A 24,788-nucleotide genomic window follows, 5' to 3' on the forward strand; every position below is an offset into this window, starting at 1 on the left:
CGTTTAGCAAATGCTTTTAAAACATTGAAAGCGCTTTTATGGAAAATGTTTTTGGGTTCCAAAAGCACTTGAAGTGCTCTCTGCTAAAAGCACCAGTTATGTGCTTTTTGCTGGAAACACTTAAGGTGTTTAGAATTAACTTGCATCTTTGTTAAGATTTGGTTCAAAAAACATTTTATTTAAAATCGCTTTCAGTCGTTCCCAAATGAGCTCATAGATTATAAACTATTAGAATATATAGAAAACATAAGGAATAAGCATATAATGAGTTTTCATTTAAGAATTTAAAAAAAGTCTTTTACAACTATTGAAAAAATAAAATGAAAAATGAAAGTTATGTATTTTTTGTCTAAGTGAAAGTTGCAGCCTAAGCGAGCTATGCGCTATTTCTTAATTTTCAAATGTTTAGGAATTAATCGAAACAGTAGACAATCGGCTAGCACCTAGGTAAAATATTTAGAACAGTAAATTAATATTATTGAATTATTGGAAAAGAAAAAAAAACCTAGAATGAGGCTTCAAGGCCCAAATACATCTTAGCATCCGGCCCACATCCAACTCATTACCCAACTTTTTATGCAACTCTTGACGGGACCCCAGACGGCTCAACCAATGACATAACGCCAAAACACCAGCATGTCATACGTGTCGCACCGCTATTGGCTGAACCGCTAAACACTGGGACCCGCACATCAGTACAAATCAATGAATCTGAAGTGGGAGAGGAGTGTCTGAGAGTTCACAGAACTGAAAAAGCAAAGAGATGGCTAGAGCGACGTCGTTGCTGCTCTGTACCCTCGTCCTCTTTGGAACCCTAGCTCTCATTGAGGTGAAATTTATAGTTTTGATTAAATTTATTAATTTTGTTTGATTCAATTGCGTTTTCAAGGATTAATGTTTAAATTTTGTGTAAATTCTTGATCAGGCAAAGAAGTCGAAGGAGGATCTGAAGGAAGTGACCCACAAGGTTTACTTTGATGTCGAGATATCTGGAAAGCCTGCTGGTATGCTGTTTAATTTGCATTAATTTTGTTAATCCTTAGAACAAATTCGACCCATTTGCTCAAAATTCAATTGGATTAAGGGACTTTAATCCCAGATTTGATATTGATTTCCGGTTAATATGATATATGAGCTCAATTGGGAGCTGAACGCCGATAGGTGATCATTTGTGTAGAGGTGGATGTGTTTCTGTGGAGTTGGAGAAATGTTTATGTGCATAGAGTTTTGCAAATGAAAATTTGGGTGCCCTAGTTTGATGAATTATTGGGATTTTTTTTGGTGGTGGTGCTTTTTGTTTCTGGCTAATCGGTATTGATACTTGTTTCGATCACTGTGTTTCAGGACGGGTTGTGATCGGTCTCTTTGGGAAGGCGGTTCCCAAGACTGCAGGTATTGAATAATATTACTATCATTTTGTGGGTTCTATGTGTTAAACTAAGTCTAACAATTTCAGAACATTACTAATTCATTCCTTTGGTGTTTCAGAGAATTTTCGAGCTCTTTGCACAGGTAACCAGTTACTCATCTTCGTTTCCTCGTATTAAGTTTAGCAGTTGATATGTAGTGTCTACTTTTTGGGGTTTATCATCAGCAATGTATATGAAATGGTCCTTGCTCGAGGCCTTCAAGTTCAGTAACAACTCAATAATTAAAATGGAAGGATGCAAATATTTAGTTGCTACGTACAAATTTTCTGCATACTGCATTAGAACACATTGATTAGAAAGTTGTAAGAGTCGACAATGTTTATAAAGTTTTGAGCTTTTTTGCCCAAATATTTCAGGGGAGAACGGCGTTGGAAAGAGTGGAAAACCTCTCCATTTCAAGGGTAGCAAATTCCACAGGATTATACCCAGTTTCATGATCCAAGGAGGTGATTTCACACTAGGTGATGGAAGAGGTGGAGAATCAATTTACGGAGAGAAGTTTGCTGATGAGAATTTCAAGCTAAAGCATACCGGTCCAGGTAGAGAAATAACCCATCCCACCTGCCTTCTCTTCCAGTGGCATGGATAGCTAGCACCCAATATAATCTTGAAGTTTGAACCTATATTATGTTGTGAACAAAACGCTTGCTCTTTTTTACAGGGCTTTTGTCAATGGCAAATGCTGGTCCCGACACCAATGGTTCACAATTCTTCATCACAACTGTGACAACTAACTGGTAATTCTATGTGCATCCATGCATACTTGAAAAAGCTAAGAATATCTCTAGAATGACTATCTGCTTCTGCATGTTGCATCACTTTCTTAATTTGTGTAATTCCGGCACTTGTTGGTTTTGATTAGAGGAAGCGATTTTGGTTTGCTTTCTCGTGGAGACCAATAGTGCTTACAGTGAATGCCTGATTCCCACCGTTTTGGTGAGAGTTGGGCAGCGGCCAGACAACCGTAGTGATGGTATCCACAGATGGCGGGTTCATTCTGTCCCCTTTTTCTACTGATTCCATCTCACATTTCTTAAATTTCAATCCTATTCCTTGTATAATTCTACACTTGCGCTCATTTAAAATAGTGCTCAACTACTGATTTCATTAGTTTGATCTGAAGCCCTATCCCGTAACAAGGAGGAGGTCCATTACCACTTCTTTTTTAACAGCCATTGGTTTACACATGTATAGTTATCAAAGCTAAAGTTTGATTCCGTATTTGAATGTTTATAGGTTGGATGGCAAACATGTTGTATTCGGAAAGGTGCTGTCCGGAATGGATGTGGTTTACAAGATTGAAGCTGAAGGAAACCAGAGTGGCACACCCAAGAGCAAAGTCGTGATTGCCGACAGTGGTGAACTTCCTCTCTAGATGTTCCTATCGTAGTCTCTCCATTTACCGAGTGCCAATAACTGTTCCGATTTCTCCTTGATTTTCGTTTGTGTAAGACCGGTGAAGATGTTATAGCTCATGTACCGAGTGTGTTCTTACTTTAAGTTCGATAACATCTACAGAATGTTCACGTTATTTTCCCTAAACCCAAAACCCTCCTTGTAAGGACAAGTTTCAAGTTTGTGATAACGTTAACCCTACCAGAAAGAACCATTCATGCAATTGAATTTTAGTTTTAGTGGCGTCACTATCTAATAAACGTTTATCATGTGCTTAAAAAGTGCATTCATCTTTTAAGGGACGATTACCATGTCATGAGTTAGTGGCATGAGAGAATCTCTCATTTCAGAACTTTCCTTTTCATATCATTTGGTTTACTATTTTTCTTATCTAAAACAGAACTTTAAATCACTCATCCCACCTAAACAAAGAAAAGTGAATAAAGCAATGACGTCATTGCTTACTTGATTTACTAATGGCGGGTTTCACAAGGATTAGATATGGGTACACCGTCAAGTTGACGTATTGGTCCAATAACACAATATCATGTTGAATAAAATCATATCACACTATTATTTGAGCCGAAACGCCACCTTGGTTGTTACTTGTGTACCCAATCCATCTAAAGTGCTCATGCAACTTAAGGACTAAGTTGGATTGCAATAATCATCAAAACATGAATTCCATTATTTACAGAAGCGATTCCTGCACTTCTCATTTGTTTATCTCTTAATTTCCTGCCATTAACTGCATCATGTGGCTATAAACACGAGAAAAAATAGAGTACGAAAATCATTTTCCATCGTAATAGCGAGCATCAACCGTTTGTGTTATGAATCTTGTGGCCACTTTTGGTTTTGGAATTTTTTACAAATACCAAATCCGCAATACACTCACTTGGTCACTCACCCCCACACCCACCCACAAGTTTCCCCGACACCCATTGACGCAGTCCACTCCTCCCCCACATGACATCAACATGCATGCATGCAGGCACATGTATGTATGATCATCTCAACATACATACACCTCATCCGTTACATGCGTGTGTACGTAAGCATTTACGTCATATCTCACAACCAGAAACCTGACACGTCACCCCTTCGGCTTTATCCAACCACCGGCTGCCGTCCCCGAAACTCACTCTTTTGTCGTCTCCCTCTCTGCTGAGCTGTTCCTCACACTTGTGCTCTCTCTCTCTCCTCCACAGGTCCCACACACTCTCTCTCTCTCTCTCTCTCCCCGAAAGAAAAAAAGTCTCCGTTTCTTCTTCTTCTTCCTCCTGCGATATAAAATCGAGCTGCAAACCCCGAATTCAAGCTCTTTTCACTCTCAATTTCCTTCTTTCTGAGTCATCTTCTCTCTCTTCTCAATCGAATTAAATTGAATAAAAATAAATTATCTTGCTTTTTAAGAGAGCCTCAGCCTCAGACGGCGGAGGATGTTATAGGCCGCCCCAAGTATTCCTAATTGCATCCGTCGTGCTCTGCCGTTCACGTCTGGAGCTCCGCCACCCAGCTCCTCCGTTCGATTACAAGGTATGTAATTTGGATTTGGATTGAGATTGGGATTGCAATCGGGGGTTGAATTTTGAGAATTTGTTCATTTCGGGGTTCGGATGTTGGGAATTTTGTTGAAATTGATGTTGATTTGAAGTTCTCGTAACTGAAATGGGTGTTGGTTTTTTTGGGAATTTTGAAATTCGTGTTCGAAGTCTGAATCTTTGTGTGTCAATTTTTAAAATTGATCGTTGAGGTCTGATCATTTGGTATTGGAGTGAAGAAAATCAAGCAAATTGATTTGATATTTCAAAATTTTAATGGTAGAAATAGATAAATTGAGGTAAATATGCCTGCTTGGTGGGGAAGAAAATCAAGCAAGAGCAAAGAGGAGCAAGAGAAGGCAGTCCAGCACAAAAACCCCTACTCTAACCGCAACAGCAACAACTTTGTCAACAAATCTTCGATCAGTAACGATAATAAGAAGAAGGAGAAGGACGAAAGGCCGAGGAGCTTCGACGAACAAGTCACGCGGGCATCACCGAGAGCCAGCAGGGAATTTAGTAGCGTTGTCGGTGTCTCTTCTTCTGGCTTTTTGGGTTTTGACTCAGATGGCGGTGAGAGAGCAGCTCATCCCCTGCCTCGCCCATCGGTGTCGTCCCTGCAGGGTTTGGCTTTGGGAAATGATCAGGTCAATGGGTTAGGATCTGGGTCCGCCTCTGTTTCAAGCGTCAGCTCCTCTGGCTCCGACGACCCACTGGTTGCTCATTGTGGTGCTGCTTCCAGCTATAGGTTGGTTTTTTTCTCCACAAAACCCCTGCGTTTTCGGATGAGATAATTTTCTGTTCTGTGCACAATTTGGGACTTTTGAATGTTTTTTCATTCAGTTCAAATCAATTCAATTCATGCTTATAAGAACTTTAATTCAAACGTTCAGTTCCAATCCATACATATATGGTTTAACTGTTTCATTTGTGAATTTATTGGATTCATAGTTACTTATTGGATATTAATTTAGTAATTAGTTAGCTAAATACTCTTGCCTTCTCCATAGAGTTTTTGCTGTCCGAATTTGAGTGATTATCAGCTACTTTTCTGAGTTATTAACTTTTTGAGCTGATATTTCCTTTCCAAACTGGTTTTGGTTTTCTGTCATAGTAGAGTTTGATTTTCTTTTTATGAGGCCACTTGTTTTTAGCATTAACCACATCATGCTGATTAACATAGATATTTTAAGCTATAAATCTTACTATAAATCTTACTAGAATATTTATCAACTTGTTTTGTATTAAGTTGATGGCTTTATTCTTATATTTCCACAAGATGATGATTGGGATCATTGGAATATTTTTTTGATTATATCTGAGATATAAAGAATAATTTTATGCTTCTTATCAATGTCCTATATTATTTACAGATGTATTGGTGATCCAAAGGTCAGCATGATGCCGAAAAGCCCAGGTCCTAGGTCTAGGGGGCCAACTAGCCCAACATCTCCTCTTCACCCACGATTGTGTCCCATGGGTTTGGAGTCTCCAACGGGAAAGCAAGAAGATGGGAAAAGTGTGTATCATCCTCTTCCGCTCCCTCCAGGTTCCCCAACTAGTCCTTTTGCCTTGGCCAGCAGTAGAACTAGTCCAGTCACTGAAAACACAGCTTGTGCGCTATCAAAGTGGAAGAAGGGAAAGCTTTTAGGAAGAGGGACCTTTGGCCATGTTTATGTTGGGTTTAACAGGTAAATGTGAATTTTACTTTTGTGGTGGATTGATTAATAACAAAAAGTGAACGGTCATGTTTGTTAGTTTTGGGAACTAAATTGAATATTTATTCTTTGGGCAAGGGAAACAAAAACTTCAGGCACAAAAATGATTGTATGTATGCACGCACTTTGCACATTACCCTGGAATTTATAAAGGAAACAAAATGGATTCCAAAGTGAGGGCACCAAATAATTGTTTTGCAATAATTGGAGTGCAGACAAGATGTCCTGTTACCATGTATATGTATTCCTTTTCCTAAACTTTTGCTTGTGACATTGACAGTGAAAGTGGGCAAATGTGTGCAATAAAAGAAGTCAGGCTTGTTACAGATGATCAATCATTAAAAGAATGTCTTAAGCAACTGAACCAGGTAACTTTGTCCAGCTACCTTGAAAATATCAGGCATGATGCTTTGCTCCAATTGAGTTGGTATTTCGAGCTGTCACTGAGCATTTACAGTAAATTTACATTGTTAGAAATCTCTCTATCTGATTGTTGGTGCGGACTGGTTTGCATCTAACCTTTTGTTGTTGACAGGAGATAAATTTGCTTAGTCAGCTCTCACATCCAAACATTGTTCGATATCATGGAAGTGAATTGGTGAGAGTTAAATATACTGCTTTAAATGCTGATAAACATGCTTGTCCATTAGCAATAAAAAATACATGCACATTGCCTGAACGCATACATTGGTGTGGGGATAGAAAAAGAGAGCGATGGGTTATTTATTTTCAATTGATTTGGTTAGTTGTTGATTTGGATGTTGCATCAAGGGTTACTATCAACTTTGGCTTGTCCTTTTCAGGGTGAAGATGCACTCTCTGTTTATTTGGAATATGTGTCTGGTGGCTCAATTTATAAACTACTACAAGAATATGGCGCCTTTAACGAACCTGTGATTCAAAATTATACCAGACAGATTGTATCTGGTCTTGCCTACTTACACGAAAGAAATACAGTTCATAGGTGTGTGAGTTTTAATACCTGTAATGTCTTCATTATCTTCCTTTCCCTCATTTTCAATCATATGGTGGTCCGGCATATGAATACTTGTCTTCCCTTTTTTCTAGGTCAGCAATATTTTGTACAAAATCTAATTTTTTTTCTTTTCAGCCTACAATAATTTTCTTTATCTTTTACCTTCCTACTTTTACACTGATAATGATTTATTAAATCTTTTTAATTAAAGTTCTGGCGGTTGTGTTCTATCTTTATGATCTTTTTACTAATTTGTTTTTCCTTGCAGGGACATTAAAGGAGCAAACATATTAGTGGGTCCTAATGGTGAAATCAAGTTGGCAGACTTTGGCATGGCTAAACATGTAAATTGCATCTCATTCTCTGCACATTGAATTCTTAGTGAAGTAATGAAGGCATAGAATTGCTAATTTATCTCAAACATGAATGTGTCTAGGAAGAGTAAGAATGAAACTGTTAAGTGTTAACTATACGATATGTCTTGGCATTCAGGAAACCAGGACAAAATAATGTCACAAGGATCTGTTTTCATTGTGACAACCATAAGACGTTTGCTAGAGGGAAAAAATTGTAAGGTTTTATGGAAGGTGGTCTGTTGGCTATTTATCAGGTGCTTTGGTTCAAGAGGATATTTTAAAATTACGAAGGAGATAGAGTGGAGGTTATTCAGGATAAAGTAAGATCGGACCACACTTCGGGCTTTGGTTTCTCCTCAATTTCGGGAGTTATCATTTTCTATAATCTTTGCACATTGAAGTGCAGTTAATAAGTTTTGTCATTGTATTTTTTCCTGTTCTTAGCTGGGTGTTAGGAATTGGCTTATTGTTCTGTATTTCTTATCTGCATATTTAAGAGTGGTATTTGACTAAGGAAATCGAAGAATAGTATGTAATTGTTAGTTTTCCTAGTCGGTTTTCTCAATCAATTTTGAGAAATCTGATGATTTTATGTTCTGATTCAGATCACAAATTGTGCTTCAATGCTGTCATTCAAGGGAAGTCCTTATTGGATGGCCCCAGAGGTACTTATCTCTCTCAACATCTTTTTTTCCCTCTTTTTTCCTTTGTATTGTTTGCATCCAGTTCACTGTAGTGGAATTTTCAGTTCATGAAATGTTAATTTCAGGTTGTAATGAATACAAACGGCTATAGCCTTGCCGTGGATATATGGAGCTTAGGATGTACAATTCTCGAAATGGCAACTTCTAAACCTCCTTGGAGCCAGTATGAAGGGGTGCGATATACTGTTCAGAACCTATTGCTTTAAAAAATTTCTTTGTTATCATCAGCTACAAAGTGTTTGTTGCACCAAAACTTGTTTCCTTACATCGGGTTCAACAGGTGGCTGCAATTTTTAAAATTGGAAACAGCAAAGATATTCCACATATTCCTGATCATCTTTCAAATGATGCAAAGAGTTTTGTGAGGCTATGTTTGCAACGGAACCCATCAGAGCGTCCTACGGCTTTTGACCTTCTAGAGCACCCATTCATTAGAGAGCAAACAACGACAAGATCTTCTAACATGAAAGTAACCAAGGATGCCTTCCCATATGCTTTTCATGGAAGCAGGACGCCGGTAAAGCTTATTAACTTTCTACTGCATATTTTAAGCTTTTAGTTTGTGGGCCAAATTATAGAAAGAAGTGTGGAATCTAGTTTGCGCTTGAGATTATTTGGAGAAGTTACACTGCATTTTGTTAAACGATTTATTGACATATCATCATCCATGTTATGTCTTGAATCGTTAAACTAGTATTTCCAACAAGTCTCAATCAAACCTAAGCGCTTGCCCAACCTGATTTCTATTTAATTTCTTTCTCTGAACAGCCAGTATTAGAGCTACACTCCAACAGAACAAGTTTCACCCTGAGTGATGCAGATCACACTGTGAAGCCCACAATCGCAACTTCAAGAGATGTGCGGAGCCCCAGGTAAATATATTCTGCCCGTCATATCCTCATCGATGTAGTCTGTCGAACGTGTTATAATGTAAAATGACTCTTTATCAATCTTGTATATGCAGAGAGAATATAAGGATGATTACATCTTTGCCTGTATCTCCTTGTTCAAGCCCCTTACGACAATATGGAGCAACACACAAGAGCTCTTTTCTTTCTCCCCCTCACCCAACTTACGCGATGATGGGACAGAGTAGTTACAACTTGAGCGACTACTCATCGTATAACAAGCTAAGTCCAACTACGCCGTACACTCTTGATCCTTGGCAGGAAACAACACTACTTAATGCCCAAACGCTTGGCAGTTCACCAAGAACAAGACCCATTGGAATGTAAATATACCATAGAGAACATAAATTGTCCAGTCTCCCCAGCAGTGCCTGATGAACCGGAGCCACACCACTTTGGAAGGAAATATTTTGGTCATGCGCTCCCCCGCTTAGCAGTTTTGGTTGTTTATGTTGCTTTCCGTTGGGAGAGTGACTTGATTGTTACGTGAAAGGGAATTTGAAAACGAGGGAATTGATGGACAACACTAAACATGCGTTGCATGGGGAAGATAGTGGACTGTGTGATCCTGTAACGACATATTATTCGGATTGTTGTAAATGGAAGCCGGTCCCTTGTGTAACATTTTATGTTTTATACTGATTGTTCATAACGAAATATACAGAAGCCTGAATCACATCGTTTACGTGGGAGGTTGGCAGCGGCCGGTCAGATAACCGGAGTGATGGTATCCACATATAACGGGCGGGTCCATCGTTCCTTTTTCCGTGTGTTCAAAACTAAAATTTTGGCTCGTGTTTGGCTGGTCGAAGCTGAAAATTAAATTTCTAGATTTAGTGACCAAATATGAATTGAGCCAAAACATAGTGACCAAAGATCCATATCACTCCCTTGAAATTGTGTACCATTTGGTCATTGACGTCAGCTCCGTTAACGTAATTTGTAGTTAAGGATGAAGGTAATTCCATTGTACAAAACCAACCCTATTTGAAATACTGCGAACGTTTCATATTGGTCCCCTACAATCAAATGAAACTCCCAAACAAAAATTAATCTTTACAAGAGTTTCTGGAAGGTCGGATCAGTTATGAAACCAGTTGATGACTTATTTTTACCATTTACTTGCCGAAACCAAACAGAAAGACGAATTCTAATTTTGTTAATCTCAACATTCAGTTTCTTTAACCATTTATAATTCGTTTGATCATTACCAAACCAGTGTTCTCATTGTTCTTCATTCGTTCGTTTGATCTTGTGTTCTTGTGTGGTTCGATCCATTTGTGCAGGAGGAAGGCTGACTGACTTACCTCTTTCGAGGAGGAAAGAGTCTAAGGCTTCAAAGAGTTATCGCCTTATCTGTGCGACATGGCTGCGGTCGAGGAAACACAGCAACCACTTTTGGATAATAATGCAGGAGGAGGAGGAGGAGAAGGATCAAGTTCAATAGCCCCAAAGCCAAAACAACCGAAAACCCCGGCACGAAAGGCCATTAGAAAGACCTTCAAAGGCACGGCCCATTTGTCTAATCTTCTCCCCACGGGGACCGTCCTCGTGTTCCAAATGTTCTCCCCCGCTTTCACACGCCAAGGGAAGTGCCCGGCCGTCCTCAACCAAACCATGACTGTGCTCCTCCTAACTTTCTGCAGCCTTACCTGCTTCCTTATGCGCTTCACCGACAGCTTGAGGGACGAAAGAGGCAAGGTCCGATACGGGTTGGCGACATCTAAAGGGTTGTGGATTCTCGACGGTTCCAAAATCACACTTGCGCCGGAGGAGGCAGATAAATATAGGGTAAAGTTCAGAGATTTTTTCCATGCCTTCATGTCCGTACTTGTATTTGCTGCGGTGGCAATGTTTGATCAAAATGTCGTCAATTGCTTCTACCCCAAGCCATCGGAGGAGGCCAGGCAGCTTTTGGTGGCGTTCCCTGTCGGAATGGGTATCGCATGCAGCTTGTTGTTTGTTTTATTCCCCTCCAGACGCCATGGAATTGGCTTCCCTCTCTCTCGAAGCTAGCTTGAGAGAATAAAAGTCTTGGAAAATTTAATACATTTTTCTTAAGTGTGTTATTATCATATACGTCAAATATATGAAAATTCTTGGAAAATCTTTCTATTGATTATTTTCTGATCGAGATGTATGGATACACTGGATCCAACCCTCAACTCTCCTTTCTTGGTTCATTGATATTGAATCAATCAAATCATCAGATTATAGAAGTTCATAATTCTAGCCCATTCCCTTTTTAGGTTGGATGCTTGCTTACAATTTAGAATCCGTTATTATATGTTTGTTCTAGTCTTTGTTGATCCATCCGCACCTTCTAGTACGGTTACGTTGTAATGACTTCACTCCATTCACTAGCTCTGCCTTCGGCATCCTTCTTAAGACCAAAGACTTGGGTGGATAGAGGGGGGATCTCTCCATTCGTTCTGGCCAAGAAAAAAACCGCAGCGCCAATACATCTGTGAGAGAATATTTGAGGTACTGAAACCATTCAAAGAATCCCCCAATAACTTATCTAGCACTGTACAAATAATTCCTATTCAAAGAGTGCATAATCGCAAGAATAAGCTCACGCTATCTTGAATGCATATCAAAAGCAAGGTTTTCAGGTTGTCTTTCTCCTTTTTCCGATGAAAACTTCAATATACACAATAACGGTTAATTTATGATGATGGTAAATTGGTAATGGGATGGAGGGTTCAGGGTTTGATTCCACTGATCATTTACTTCATGTACAAGAAAACAATAACCAAAGAGTCGTTAATGGTGGCGGACAATAACATTGTGTGCATGAGTTCAATGTTTTGAGGAAATTTGGAATACCTTACCTTGTCAATCAAAACTTGTGTTTCCTCTCCCAGCTCAACATTTAATTAGCTCGGATGTTTTGATTATAGTCACAAGATTGAGTTCAAGGGTACTTGGAGTGACATCGCCTACAAAGCAGGTTGTCTTCACATCCTCAACCTGGTTGAGGATGTGAAGAACGGAATCTCTATGGGCCGAAAATGAAATTTTCAGTATGATAACAAATGGTGTGTGAGTATCAAGGTGGATGGTATTTAGAAGAATGCAGTTCTTCCTAATGTTGCTAGTACCGAGTCTTAACAAGGATCCCCGAAGGTTTTCCGAACTTCGGGATGAGATTTTGAAAAATTAAAACCGAACCAAAATTTCAGTTTTTCCAAACTTCTGTATTCTAGAAAATTTTTTTATCCGAACTTTTGTATTCTAGATTTTTTTTTAATTTTTCGATTGAGTGAGAGTCTTGTGAGAGAGTCGGAGAGAGAGGGAGAGTGAATCTATGAGTGAGTGGGTGAGTGAGCTTAGAGAGGTCAATCGAGAGAGAGAATGAGTCAGTTCAATTGAGAGAAAGAGTCGATGACTCACTAGTGTGATGTGGGTGTGTGGTATGGTCGGATTCGAAGATGGAAAATATGGAGGAGGAGAGAGATCGAGAGAAATCAGCGGAGGATGAGAGAGCAAAGTGAGGTGAGGTCAAAATGAATCCAGAACAAAATCGCGCTAAAGCTAGGGCGTCACCCGTAAGTGGCGCGCTGTGTGGCCCGAGCACAGTGATAAGTGAGCAAGGGTCGCTATATCTCCATCGGCACCCGGATGCAGTGTTAAATGAGCAAGGGGGCCATAGAAACTTCTTTTCGAACGACTCCACTCAAAGTTGTTTGGGAGCATATACTCCTATCAACTTTACCCGGGACACACAAAAGAAGTACTTTGATCCTATTAGACGGGGGAGGGTGAAGAAGCTAGGACAGAAGGGTAGAGTTCAAGAGAGCAAAATGCGTTTAGGAACGTGGAATATAGGAACCTTAACGGGAAAATCTATGGAAGTAGTGGAAGTTATGGTGAGGAGAAGGATAAATATTATGTGCCTACAAGAAACTAAGTGGGTTGGTAGTAAGGCAAAGGATCTAGAAAACTCAGGGTTTAAACTTTGGTATTCGGGCACAAATAGAACGAGAAACGGTGTTGGCATCATCGTGGACAAGACCTTGGTACAAGATGTTGTAGATGTCAAGAGGGTAGGAGATAGAATCATGGCAATCAAGATTGTAATAGGACAAGAACTTATCAATGTGATTAGTGCGTACGCACCTCAAGTAGGGTTGGATACGAGTTCGAAGGAGAAATTTTGGGAAGATCTTGGAGACTTGGTGCAAGGAATTGCTCAGACGGAGAAGTTATTTATAGGAGGAGATTTAAATGGACACGTGGGCAGGGAGACAGGCAACTATGGAGGTTTTCATGGTGGCCATGGTTTTGGGGAGAGAAACGAGGATGGGGAAGCTATCTTGGATTTTGCAATGGCATATGATCTCTTCTTAGCCAACACCTTCTTTAAGAAGAGAGAAGAACATGTGATCACCTACAAGAGTGGGTCGTCAAAAACACAAATAGATTTTCTTCTAATGAGGAAAGGGGATCGTATAACTTGTAAGGATTGCAAAGTTATACCAGGAGAGAGCGTGGCTAATCAACATCGCTTGTTGGTGATGGATGTACATATCAAAAGAGTAAGACAAAAGAACAAGACTTGGAAGTGCCCAAGGACTAGATGGTGGAATCTAAAAGAAGAAAAACAAGCCATTTTCAAAGAGAAGGTAATCACCCAATGTGTGTGGGATAGAGAGGGGGAAGCTAGCCAAATGTGGGATTCCATGGCTAGTTGTATCCGAAAAGTAGCAAAAGAGGTATTAGGAGAGTCCAAGGGCTTTGCCCCACACCAAAAGGAATCTTGGTGGTGGAATGAGGAGGTACAAACAAAGGTGAAGGCTAAGAAGGAATGTTGTAAAGCCTTATACAAGGAGAGGACCGATGAAAATGGTGAAAGGTATAGAAAAGCGAAGCAAGAGGCGAAGAAAGCTGTCAGAGAAGCTAAGTTAGCGGCTTACGACGATATGTATAAACGACTAGATACCAAAGAAGGAGAGTTGGATATCTATAAACTATCTAGAGCAAGGGAAAAGAAGACAAGGGACCTAAACCAAGTGAGGTGCATCAAGGATGAGGATGGAAAGGTTCTTGCTACAGAGAACGCGGTTAAAGACAGATGGAGAGGTTATTTTCATAATCTTTTCAATGAAGGACATGAAATGAGTGCTTCTTTAGGGGAGTTGAGTAACTCAGAAGAGTGTAGAAACTACTCTTTTTATCGTCGAATCCGGAAGGAAGAAGTGGTTGTAGCTTTGAAGAAGATGAAGCATAAAAAAGCAATAGGCCCAGACGATATACCAATCGAAGTGTGGAAACTTTTGGGAGAGACAGGTATAACATGGCTCACTGACCTTTTCAATAGGATTTTGAAAACGAAGAAGATGCCAAATGAGTGGCGAACGAGCACTTTGGTGCCTATCTACAAGAATAAGGGCGACGTACAAAATTGCATGAACTATAGGGGTATTAAGCTAATGAGTCATACAATGAAGCTCTGGGAGAGAGTCATTGAGCATAGATTGAGGCAAGAGACACGGGTTTCGGACAACCAATTCGGGTTCATGCCAGGGCGCTCAACCATGGAGGCAATCTATCTCTTACGAAGATTGATGGAAAGATATAGAGATGGGAAAAATGATTTACACATGGTCTTTATAGATTTGGAAAAAGCGTATGATAGGGTCCCAAGAGACATTCTTTGGAGGATTTTAGAGAAGAAAGGAGTACGAGTAGCATATATCCAAGCTATAAAGGATATGTATGAAGGAGCAAAGACTGCCGTAAGAACTCATGAAGGACAAACCGAAAGCTTTCCCATAACTGTAGGATTACATCAAGGCTCATCCTTAAGTCCTTACCTTTTTGCGTTGGTAATGGATGAGTTAACAGGACATATTCAAGATGATATTCCTTGGTGTATGCTTTTCGCAGACGATATAGTGTTGATAGATGAAACTCAGGAAGGGGTAAATGCAAAGCTTAACCTTTGGAGAGAAGTGTTGGAATCTAAAGGTCTTCGCCTAAGCCGATCAAAGACAGAATATATGGAGTGCAAGTTCAGTGCAAATGGAGGCCAAAACGAGTTAGGGGTGAGGATCGGAGATCAAGAAATACCAAAGAGCGACCGTTTTCGTTACCTAGGATCTATCTTGCAAAAGAACGGAGAATTAGATGGAGATCTCAACCATAGAATACAAGCTGGATGGATGAAGTGGAAGAGTGCATCTGGCGTGTTGTGTGACCGCCGTATGCCACTGAAGCTCAAGGGAAAATTTTATAGGACGGCAATAAGGCCGGCGATGCTGTATGGCACAGAATGTTGGGCGGTGAAACATCAACACGTACACAAAATGGGTGTAGCGGAGATGAGGATGCTTCGTTGGATGTGTGGGCACACGAGAAATGATAAGATTAGGAATGAGGATATCCGCGGTAAAGTAGGAGTAGCCGAAATTGAAGGAAAGATGAGAGAAAATCGGTTACGGTGGTTTGGACATGTGCAAAGAAGGCCTACTGACGCTCCGATTAGAAGATGCGACTATGGGACAGAGGTTCAGGGTCGAAGGGGTAGAGGAAGACCTAGGAAAACTTTGGAAGAGACTCTAAGAAAAGACTTAGAGTACTTGGATCTAACGAAGGACATGACACAGGATCGAGCACAATGGCGTTCTAAGATTCATATAGCCGATCCCACTCAGTGACTTGGATTTTCCAAGTCTCCAACCGAGAAGTTTTCCTCACTCGGGAAATTAAGGGAACACTACCCCAACCTACATGCTCCACTCAGAAAGCTTCAACATACAAGCTTCAACAAAAGAAAATTCAAAGAACTTAGCGAAGAAGGCTTTGGTGTATTTAACACAATACGTTGAAATGAAGGAAAACTTATTTATTGATATCCCCGATAAGCTACAAATATGTACATATATATGAGTCAAAATAAACACACAAGAGGGAGCCTTCACAAAGGTTGCTTAGGAGAAGTCTCAGCAGTCGGTAGAGCCCCAGAAAGAGAAGGCACCGGAGGGGGATCATTTGGAGCCTCAGTACTAGACAGAACCCTAGAAGGAGGAGGCATCAGAGGTTGATCATTTGGAGCTTCATTACGCGGTACAACCCCAGAAGACGAAGGCAATAAATGCCTTTGGAACAAACCCACAAATCTCTGATGATCAAGTAAAACCTGACCATCAGTTTCCTTCATCTGGTCAAGCTTCCTCTTCATGTTTGTAGCATAGTCATGTGCGAGCCGGTGCAACTGTTTATTCTCATGCTTGAGCCCCCTAATCTCCTGTTTGAGACTCATCACTTCAGCCGCCAATGATTCAACTTGGCGGGTTCGAGCAAATAGGCGTTGGGCCATATTAGACACAGAACCTGCACACTGAACACTGAGAGCCAGCGAATCCTTAACAGCTAACTCATCAGACCGTTTGGAAAGTAGTCTGTTATCTTTGGGAGTGAGAAGGTTCCTGGCCACCACCGCAGCGGTCATATCATTCTTCATCACGGAATCCCCAACGGTAAGAGGACCAGTAGGGGAGACGAAGGATGGGCGCCATATGTTGTCTGGAGAAGGCGGGGCTGCCTCTTCAACAAGGTTCAAGTCAAAACGACGGTCGGAGGGGCCAGACATTTTCAAAGGTGTTGAAGAGAGAAGAGGTCGGACAAATCAAGATCTTAGAAGTGCAAGAATGAAGCTTCTACTGGTGGAGATTCAAGTGTGCTTTGGAACTTAATGCCAGCCCCTATAAAAATAGGCACTCGACGGAGCTTCAGAAATCGAAGAGGCGTTTGCTTTCTCAAAAGCTGGGCTGCTTAGAGATCACGAGGGTTGATCTCAGAAATCGAAGAGGCGTTTGCTTTCTCAAAAGTTGGGCTGCTCAAAGACCACGAAGGCCGATCTCAGAAATCGAAGAGGCGCTCGCTTTCTCAAAAGCTGGGCTCCCCAGAGACCACGAGGGCCGATCTCAGAAATCGAAGAGGCACCTACTTTTCCAGCCTTGTCAGCACCTGTCACACGCACACTCAGCTTTGCGGAAATTATGGGCATTCTGTCAAAGACTTCTGGGGAAGTAGAAAACACATGAATCTTACTGTTCAATCACCCACTTCCCACACGCAACAATAGCTCATGGGTACCACAGATAACTTTGCCAAAGTTCTCTGCCAAAGTTGAGCACGTGAAGCTTGCAGCTCCCACTACATCGCTCTGACCAAGAAGGGTAAAAGAATAGCAAAGAAACAGCACTAACAAAGTTTAGACCCATAAATTTTGAAGGTCTAGCTACCATATTATTACCCACAAGGGTAAAGGAACAGTACCACTGCTGGATAATTGGAAAGTCCCTGTGTGTCAACCTCTGTGCTTCGTGGCAAGGTAGACTAGCAAACATGTCCAACCTTTACTCACATTCGAGAAAACACTCCCAATAAGATTGCTTGCTCCAAAATCGAAGAGGCACCGTCCTCCGAATCTCAAGAGCCAGACTCCCAACATGACTACTTTCTTAAAAATCGAAGAGAGGGTAAAGGAACAGTACCATTGCTGGATAATTGGAAAGTCCCTGTGTGTCAACCTCTGTGCTTCGTGGCAAGGTAGACTAACAAACATGCCCAACCTTTACTCACATTCGAGAAAACACTCCCAACAAGATTGTTTGCTCCAAAATCGAAGAGGCACCGCCCTCCGAATCTCGAGAGCCAGACTCCCAACATGATTACTTTCTCAAAAATCGAAGAGACACTGCTCCCCGAATCTCGAGAGCCAGACCCCCAGCATGATTGCTTTCTCAAAAATCGATGAGGCATCGTTCTCCGAATCAATCGAAGAGGCGCTCGCTTTCTCAAAAGCTGGGCTGCTCAGAGACCACGAGGGCCGATCTCAGAATTCGAAGAGGCACCTACTTTTCTAGCCTTGTCAGCACCTGTCACACGCACACTCAGCTTTGCAGAAATTATGGGCATTCTGTCGAAGACTTCTGGTGAAGTAGAAAGCACATGAATCTTACTGTTCAATCACCCACTTCCCACACGCAACAATAGCTCATGGATACCACAGATAACTTTGCCAAAGTTCTCTGCCAAAGTTGAGCACGTGAAGCTTGCAGCTCAGCTCCCACTACCTTTGTGCTTCGTGGCAAGGTAGACTAGCAAACATGCCCAACCTTTACTCACATTCGAGACAACACTCCCAACAAGTTTGCTTGCTCCAAAATCGAAGAGGCACCGCCCTCCGAATCTCGAGAGCCAGACTCCCAACATGATTACTTCCTCAAAAATCGAAGAGACACTGCTCCCCGAATCTCGAGAGTCAGACCCCCAGCATGATTGCTTTCTCAAAAATCGAAGAGGCATCGTTCTCCGAATCTCGAGAGCCAGATACCACAGACCACTTTTTCAAAGTGCTCTGACAGAGTTAAAACATGTGAAACTGGCAGCTCCCACTACCGTGCTATGACCAAGCAGGGTAAAGGAATAGCATTACTACTTGTTGTTAGGGAGACTCCTATATATGTCGACCTCCATCCCCAACGGACAGGCAGACTTGCAAAAATGCTCAACCCTTCATCATATCTGAGAGGGCACTCCCAACGAAGCCTTTCGAAATATTCAGCTTTCTTTCCCCCCGATAATACCTCTGCAAACAAGCTATACTAGAACAAGAATATCTCATATCATCAGGGTTAAAAGCAAGAGTATCCCATATCATGCTTTTTCCCTGTCTTTTCTTTTGGCCTTGTTTTTACCTGCAAGACAAGGAGAAAGAGAGCAATCAGTCAGCACTTGGAATCAAGCTTCCAGCCAGGAACTGACTGCCTGGAACCCCTTACCTGATTACTTACCTGACATTGCTCTCGAGTACTCATCTTCAACATCTTATGTTCCCAGGGAAGATTCCGCATCTGCTTGAGGAACAGATAGGGCAAGTGCGAAGGATACAAGGAAGCATGTGGAGACAAGCGTAACAGCACACGTGCCGATACATCCATTACTCTGTCAAAAGCAAAAGTATCCCATATCAGCAGGGTGGAACGTACTCTAGATTTGATGGACTTGTTTTGACCCTCAAATTCTTCAGTCGGCCTTATACTCTGGAGGAAACCAGAAAACCCTCCAGCTCAGTTCAAGAATAAGCCTGTGGAAAGTTACTTCTTCAAAAGCAAAAGTATCTCATATCATCTCTTCTCATTTTTCTTCTCTTTATCCTTCATGCTGCTGCAAGATGGGGAGAAGGTGAACAATCAGTCGGAGCTCTGATTGCTTACCTTGTCTGTCACCTCTTTCAGCAGACCCCCTAGCTCGGCGACTTGGGGGACTCCTTCTACATGGTTTGTATCGCGCTTGACCAAGCCTGAAACTACAAGTAAGCTTCAAGTGAAATTGATACATTACCTTGTGCATCTCCACCAGTTAAAGATACCACCCTTGGATGGAGGAAGAGTACTTCCAGAGAAGATGCCACATCTACCTATGAGACAGATAAGGCAAGTCAAGACGACACCACACTCCGATACTTAGAAGTTTCGTGATTACGAGATCATTCTCCCACAATATTTCCTAATGTCATTTGTACTAAATCATTCACTTGTAATCACTAAAGGAGAGCTTGAACCTATGTACTTGTGTAAACCCTTCACAATTAATGAGAACTCTTCTATTCCGTGGACGTAGCCAATCTGGGTGAACCACGTACATCTTGTGTTTGCTTTTCTATCTCTATCCATTTATATACTTATCCACACTAATGACCGGAGCAATCTAGCGAAGATCACAAAAAGCGACCGTTTTCGCTACCTAGGATCTATCTTGCAAGAGAACGGAGAATTAGATGGAGATCTCAACCATAGAATACGAGCTGGATGGAAAGAGTGCATCCGGCGTGTTGTGTGACCGTCGTAGGCCACTGAAGCTCAAAGGAAAATTTTATAGGACGGCAATAAGGCCAGCGATGTTGTATGGCACAGAATGTTGGGTGGTGAAGCATCAACACGTACACAAAATGGGTGTAGCGGAGATGAGGATGCTTCATGGGATGTGTGGGCACACGAGAAAGGATAAGATTGGGAATGAGGATATCCGAGGTAAAGTAGGAGTAGCCGAAATTGTAGGAAAGATGAGAGAAAATTGGCTCCGGTGATTTGGACATGTGCAAAGAAGGCCGACTGACGCTCCGGTTCGAAGATGTGACTACGGGACAGAGGTTCAGGGCCGAAGGGGTAGAGGAAGACCTAGGAAAACTTTGGAAGAGACTCTAAGAAAAGACTTAGAGTACTTGGATCTAACGGAGGACATGACACAAAACCGAGCGCAATGGCGTTCTAGGATTCATATAGCCGACCCCACTTAGTGGGAAAAGGCTTTGTTGTTGTTGTTGTTGTATTTTGGTTTAAGGTCTTACCGAAAAAAACTAATATTTCATATTGAATCATGTACTAAAAATTTCGGTATCTGTTCGGGTTTAGGTACCGAATTTTTCTGTACTTTCAGTTTGGTCCTTTTTCAATATTTTGGTACGGCTTTGGTTGGTCCGATAATTTTCTATATTTTTTTCCACTCCTAAATTGTAGTTTGGTCCATTAATTAAAATTTGAGAAATTTTATTTAAACTCATCTAACCTATTTCTACACCTAACTTACTCTTTACACCCATTTGATTTTTAACTAAACTATTAATATCTCTTTAAACTCAAATTTAATACCTAATATACCCCCCATAAACCCAATTCAATATGTGGATTTATGATTTTTAGAAGCTAAATTTGATGTGTTTAGACCTAAGTTCTTTGCATGGTTTTCCACAACACAAAAGCTGATAATTCAATTGTTACCTGCAGGAACTTAAAGATGGTTATTAAGAAGTGGATCGAGGAACTTAAGGCCATTTCCAACCGAAGGGTCCAGAGGGCCAGAGGGCCGAAAATAGCTCGAAAATTGTCTCCAACCGAGGGCTAGGCCAGAGGGCTCTGGAATTTGGGAGGGCCCCACGGAATCGGAGAGGGCTGGAGGGCTGGCTGCATGCAGCCAGCCAGCCAGCCCGGGGCTGGCCATTTTTTTAATGCTCTGTTATTTCTGTCGGTTATAGCCGACAAAAATAATATATACTATATTATTAGTGTTGGTTATAACCGACACTAATAGCAATGTTAGTGTAATATCAGTTTGAATAGTGTCGGTTAAAACCGACACTAATTTGAATTCCAACGGCTAGCCAGTCATTAGCCGTTGTATTCAAATTTCTTTTTTGTTTTTTTGAATTTAAACCTTTTTTTTCTATAACTTTCTATAACTTTTTTTCTATAACTTATATTTTACAAAATTTGGTTCATATTTTTTTAAAATTCCATTTTTTTCCTATAACTTCTATTTCACAAAATTTGTTTCATATTCCATTTTTTCCCTATAACTTCTATTTCACAAAATTTATTTCATATTTTTTTTAAATTCCATTTTTTCCTATAACTTCTATTTCACAAAATTTGTTTCATTTTTTCCTATAACTTCTATTTCACAAAATTTATTTCATATTTTTTTAAATTCCATTTTTTCCTATAACTTCTATTTCACAAAATTTGTTTCATATTTTTTTTAAATTCTATTTTTTTTCTATAACTTCCTAAGCCATTATACAACATTAAAGTTGTAGTTTTTAAATAATAAATTATGTTTAGCCCTATGGCCCTTTGGCTCTCGGTTGGAGACGGTTTTTTGTGACATGCTTAAAACGAGCCCTCTGGCCCTCTGGCCCTCGGTTGGAGACGGAGGCAAATATGGTCATGTACGGTTCATTAAAATATTAATATCTTGAAGAATCTTGGAGGGCCAGAGGGCTAAAATGAGCCATCTGGCCAGCCATCGGTTGGAGATGGCCTAAAGATCAACTATTGTGACAGCCCGTCCCTGATTTTAAGAATTTTTAAAGTTTTAATAAAGGATTTTACAAAAATGCCCTTTGAGGTACGTGCATTATTCAAGGTTAATCATCATGTCGTGCCATCTAAGATTTGTTTTCTTGACATATCCTCGTAATACTCGTCGTTACGGACGCGTGGGTGCAGACGGTTCGTTATTGAAGTTATAACGAAAAAGATTTTAAAGTTTGAAGTTTGGGCATTTTATAAATTTTATTATTAAAAATTGGATGGCCCAGATTTACTGAAGAATAAATGGATGGCTTGGATGTAAGGAAAAACAAAAATAAATAAATATAAATGAATTAAGGTTTCTGGTGTGGGTGTGTGCGTTAGAAAAAGAAGAAAAAGAAAACAGAAAGAAAGAGAGATTGGGCAAAACTGCCCAATCGGAGAAGAAGGAGGAGAGGCGAATCAGAAGAAGAGAGAGGGAGAAGCTGACCAACCAGAGGAAGGAAAGGAGAGAAAGGAGGGAGAGTGGTGAACGGGGGAACAGGGGGAACGGGTCGTTCTTGACCCGTGCGGCCCGCGCAACCCGTGCCCTCAAATCGGCGGGTTCTCGCCGTTTTCGTCCAATTTTCCGACGAATTGAATCAAGGTACCACTCCCAATCAACATCTAGGCCTTCCCTCTTCACGTTTCACCCTAAGAATCAATGAATTTCATGATGATTTCGCGAAGAACACCCCTACGGGTGCTGCGACTTTTTTGTTTAAATTCTTCAAATTTTGAAATGTTTTCTTTCAATTACTAACACCATTTTCCTTTAGGACCTAGAGCAAATCCCAAGAGGTAGTAGAGGCGTTGGAACAAGTTTGAAGGTCGAATTGGAAACACCCAATTCTAGGGTTCTTTACGGTTTTGGTGAAATTGAAGCACTTCCAAGCCAAATTGGCCTTGGCCACAGGTATGAAAGTTGTTCTACTCATTGAGATCTTCAAATCTGCAAATTTTGGTAATTTTTGGAAATAGTTGAATTTTCCGGAGAGCCGGGGCGGCCAACCGCCACTCGCGGTGGCCCGTGCGGCGTCACGTGGCCAATGGCCCGCCAATGTCATTCTTAGCATGTGTTTAAGGTTCTAGGTTCAATTTTGATAATTGATGGACATAAATTAAATAATTGAACCTAAGTTGGTTACGATTCGTGGTTAGGTGAAAATGTGAATTGACGATCCGACCGTTGGATCGTCACCAAACTTTGATACGTTGTAATACGTAATATTTGAGGATTATAGGAACTTACGTATTGGGAATCCGATTTACGGATCTTCCGGAATTGAAGTTGTAAGTTCATAAAATAGAATGTTAACCGTCACTTAGTTTTGGAAATTGACGGAGATCCGACCGTTGGATGGTAATGAAATTTTAGGATATTGTCCTAGAGGTATATTGTAGACATCTGGAAGTTACGGATTTGAAATCTGAGTTGCAGATCATTCGGATCGAACTACCTAGTGACGTGTCTTATATAAGTTATGTATTCGATCGGCAGGATTCCTGAGATTGGATTTGATTATTGTTCTAGGCACTGATCGTCATGACGCCTTGATGTACGGTGCTAGGGAGTTATTGGGCGAACTCCAGGTGAGTGGGCAATTTTGTTTTCGTATTACCTATATATTACTGTTTTTCCCAGAAAATGTGTTTATATGAAAATATGATTTAAATTGCCATGCATACAATTGTTGAGATATTTGAATTTGATAATTGATGCATATATATGTGAATTGACGCGGTGGACGCACAGGTGAGTCTTTACATTATTCATACGATTTATTTATGTGAATTGCATCGAAAGCTCATAACCTGCACCCTAGGTGTTAGTGCTTATATTATTCACCACACCGCACGCTCGCCTTGGATCCAAGTAGGTGGATGTCGTACATACCATGTGAGGGTTCCGACATGCCAGTCGTACAGACCATTAGAGGGGTTCCGACTGGTGGGTGACCTTAGATATGCACGCTGATGATTGATGTGAGAAGCACTAGAGCGTATTTATACACCTGTCATCGTACAGACTACCTTATGTAGTTCCGAGTGACGTGCAGAGTTAGACCGTACAGGTCACCGAGGTGACTCCGGTTAGTTTGGATGATGAGCTTTAGAATCAACCGTACATGACCATTATAGGGTCTCCGGTTGACTTATTATTCACCTGATTGATATGGATGCATTCTGATTATGTTTTTGACACTTGGCATGGCATATTTTTTTGAAAAGCGTTGAAGGATTGTGATTTGAGCTTTTGATGATATATATATATATATATATATATATATATGTTTATATACTACTTTTCTGGGAAAGTATACATGTTTTAGCGAGAGGTTAGAAATGTTTTAAATGAAATGTTTTCGAAAAACTTTGTTTTACTGACCCACTCAATTTTGTTTTGCGCCCCTCCAGGTCCTAGATAGCAGAGCTTTGGTGGCCACGAGGAATCCAACGGTGTTCTGACAGAATTCACAAAAGTAAGACTCACCCTCGGGTGGGTCATCTTAGTAATTGTAATTTTTTAAAGCTTCCGAACTGTGTAAATGGTTATGTCACTCTCACGTGACGGCCAGCACGCCCTCCTTCGGGACGGGGTGTGTCAACTATGGTCCAGAGAGAAAAAAGCATATGATCAACCTGCTTTTAACTGGGCATTAGACAACAAACTCGTTAACAAAGTGGATCTCTACCTGCTGCCACAGGCAGCATTCCAACTGGAGGATTATACTTTAAGAACAAAGAGTGATCGTAAGGTTTAATTATAGTGTTTGAGTTTATTGATAAATTTGAGTTTTATTATTAATTTCCAATATTGAATTTAAGTTGGATGTAAAAAAAGATTAAATGAGTTTAAATAAAATTTCCTTTAAAAATTATTGGCGACACAA

General features: G+C 40.7%; 3 protein-coding genes, 1 long non-coding RNA gene and 1 other non-coding gene across 6 annotated transcripts; all 5 read left to right on the top strand.

Annotated features, from left to right (window-relative positions):
- The first annotated feature begins 605 nt into the window (after window positions 1–605).
- Window positions 606–3,048, top strand: LOC103447391 (peptidyl-prolyl cis-trans isomerase CYP19-4). Its single transcript, XM_008386578.4, has 7 exons — window positions 606–829; window positions 926–1,004; window positions 1,345–1,392; window positions 1,489–1,512; window positions 1,787–1,969; window positions 2,092–2,167; window positions 2,667–3,048. The coding sequence occupies exons 1-7, from the start codon at window positions 764–766 to the stop codon at window positions 2,803–2,805; spliced, it is 615 nt and encodes a 204-aa protein (XP_008384800.1). The 5' UTR covers window positions 606–763; the 3' UTR covers window positions 2,806–3,048.
- On the top strand, window positions 2,270–2,462 carry LOC114819895 (small nucleolar RNA snoR143). The gene has a single exon (XR_003767193.1). It is a non-coding gene; the product is annotated as a small nucleolar RNA snoR143 (small nucleolar RNA).
- A 924-nt stretch (window positions 3,049–3,972) lies between the features above and the next one.
- On the top strand, window positions 3,973–9,707 carry LOC103422673 (mitogen-activated protein kinase kinase kinase 3-like). Of its 2 annotated transcripts, none has more exons than XM_008360737.4 (12): window positions 3,973–4,364; window positions 4,653–5,117; window positions 5,743–6,060; window positions 6,368–6,455; window positions 6,623–6,685; window positions 6,891–7,051; window positions 7,332–7,407; window positions 8,025–8,084; window positions 8,189–8,296; window positions 8,404–8,640; window positions 8,892–8,995; window positions 9,088–9,707. In XM_008360737.4, the coding sequence occupies exons 2-12, from the start codon at window positions 4,675–4,677 to the stop codon at window positions 9,356–9,358; spliced, it is 1,929 nt and encodes a 642-aa protein (XP_008358959.2). In that variant the 5' UTR covers window positions 3,973–4,364; window positions 4,653–4,674; the 3' UTR covers window positions 9,359–9,707. The 2 variants fall into 2 exon arrangements, with proteins under 2 accessions (XP_008358959.2, XP_008358960.2); XM_008360738.4 differs by having other exon boundaries at window positions 4,021–4,364; window positions 4,659–5,117.
- Window positions 9,708–10,253: 546 nt separating this feature from the next.
- On the top strand, window positions 10,254–11,258 carry LOC103422787 (protein DMP7-like). Its single transcript, XM_008360847.4, has one exon. The coding sequence runs from the start codon at window positions 10,397–10,399 to the stop codon at window positions 11,045–11,047; it is 651 nt and encodes a 216-aa protein (XP_008359069.2). The 5' UTR covers window positions 10,254–10,396; the 3' UTR covers window positions 11,048–11,258.
- Window positions 11,259–22,677: 11,419 nt separating this feature from the next.
- LOC139189280 (uncharacterized) lies at window positions 22,678–24,467 on the top strand. Its single transcript, XR_011573005.1, has 3 exons — window positions 22,678–22,810; window positions 23,429–23,487; window positions 24,313–24,467. It is a non-coding gene; the product is annotated as an uncharacterized lncRNA (long non-coding RNA).
- Window positions 24,468–24,788: the final 321 nt, after the last annotated feature.

Source organism: Malus domestica, chromosome 11 (assembly GCF_042453785.1).
Source record: "Malus domestica chromosome 11, GDT2T_hap1".
NCBI lineage: Eukaryota > Viridiplantae > Streptophyta > Magnoliopsida > Rosales > Rosaceae > Malus > Malus domestica.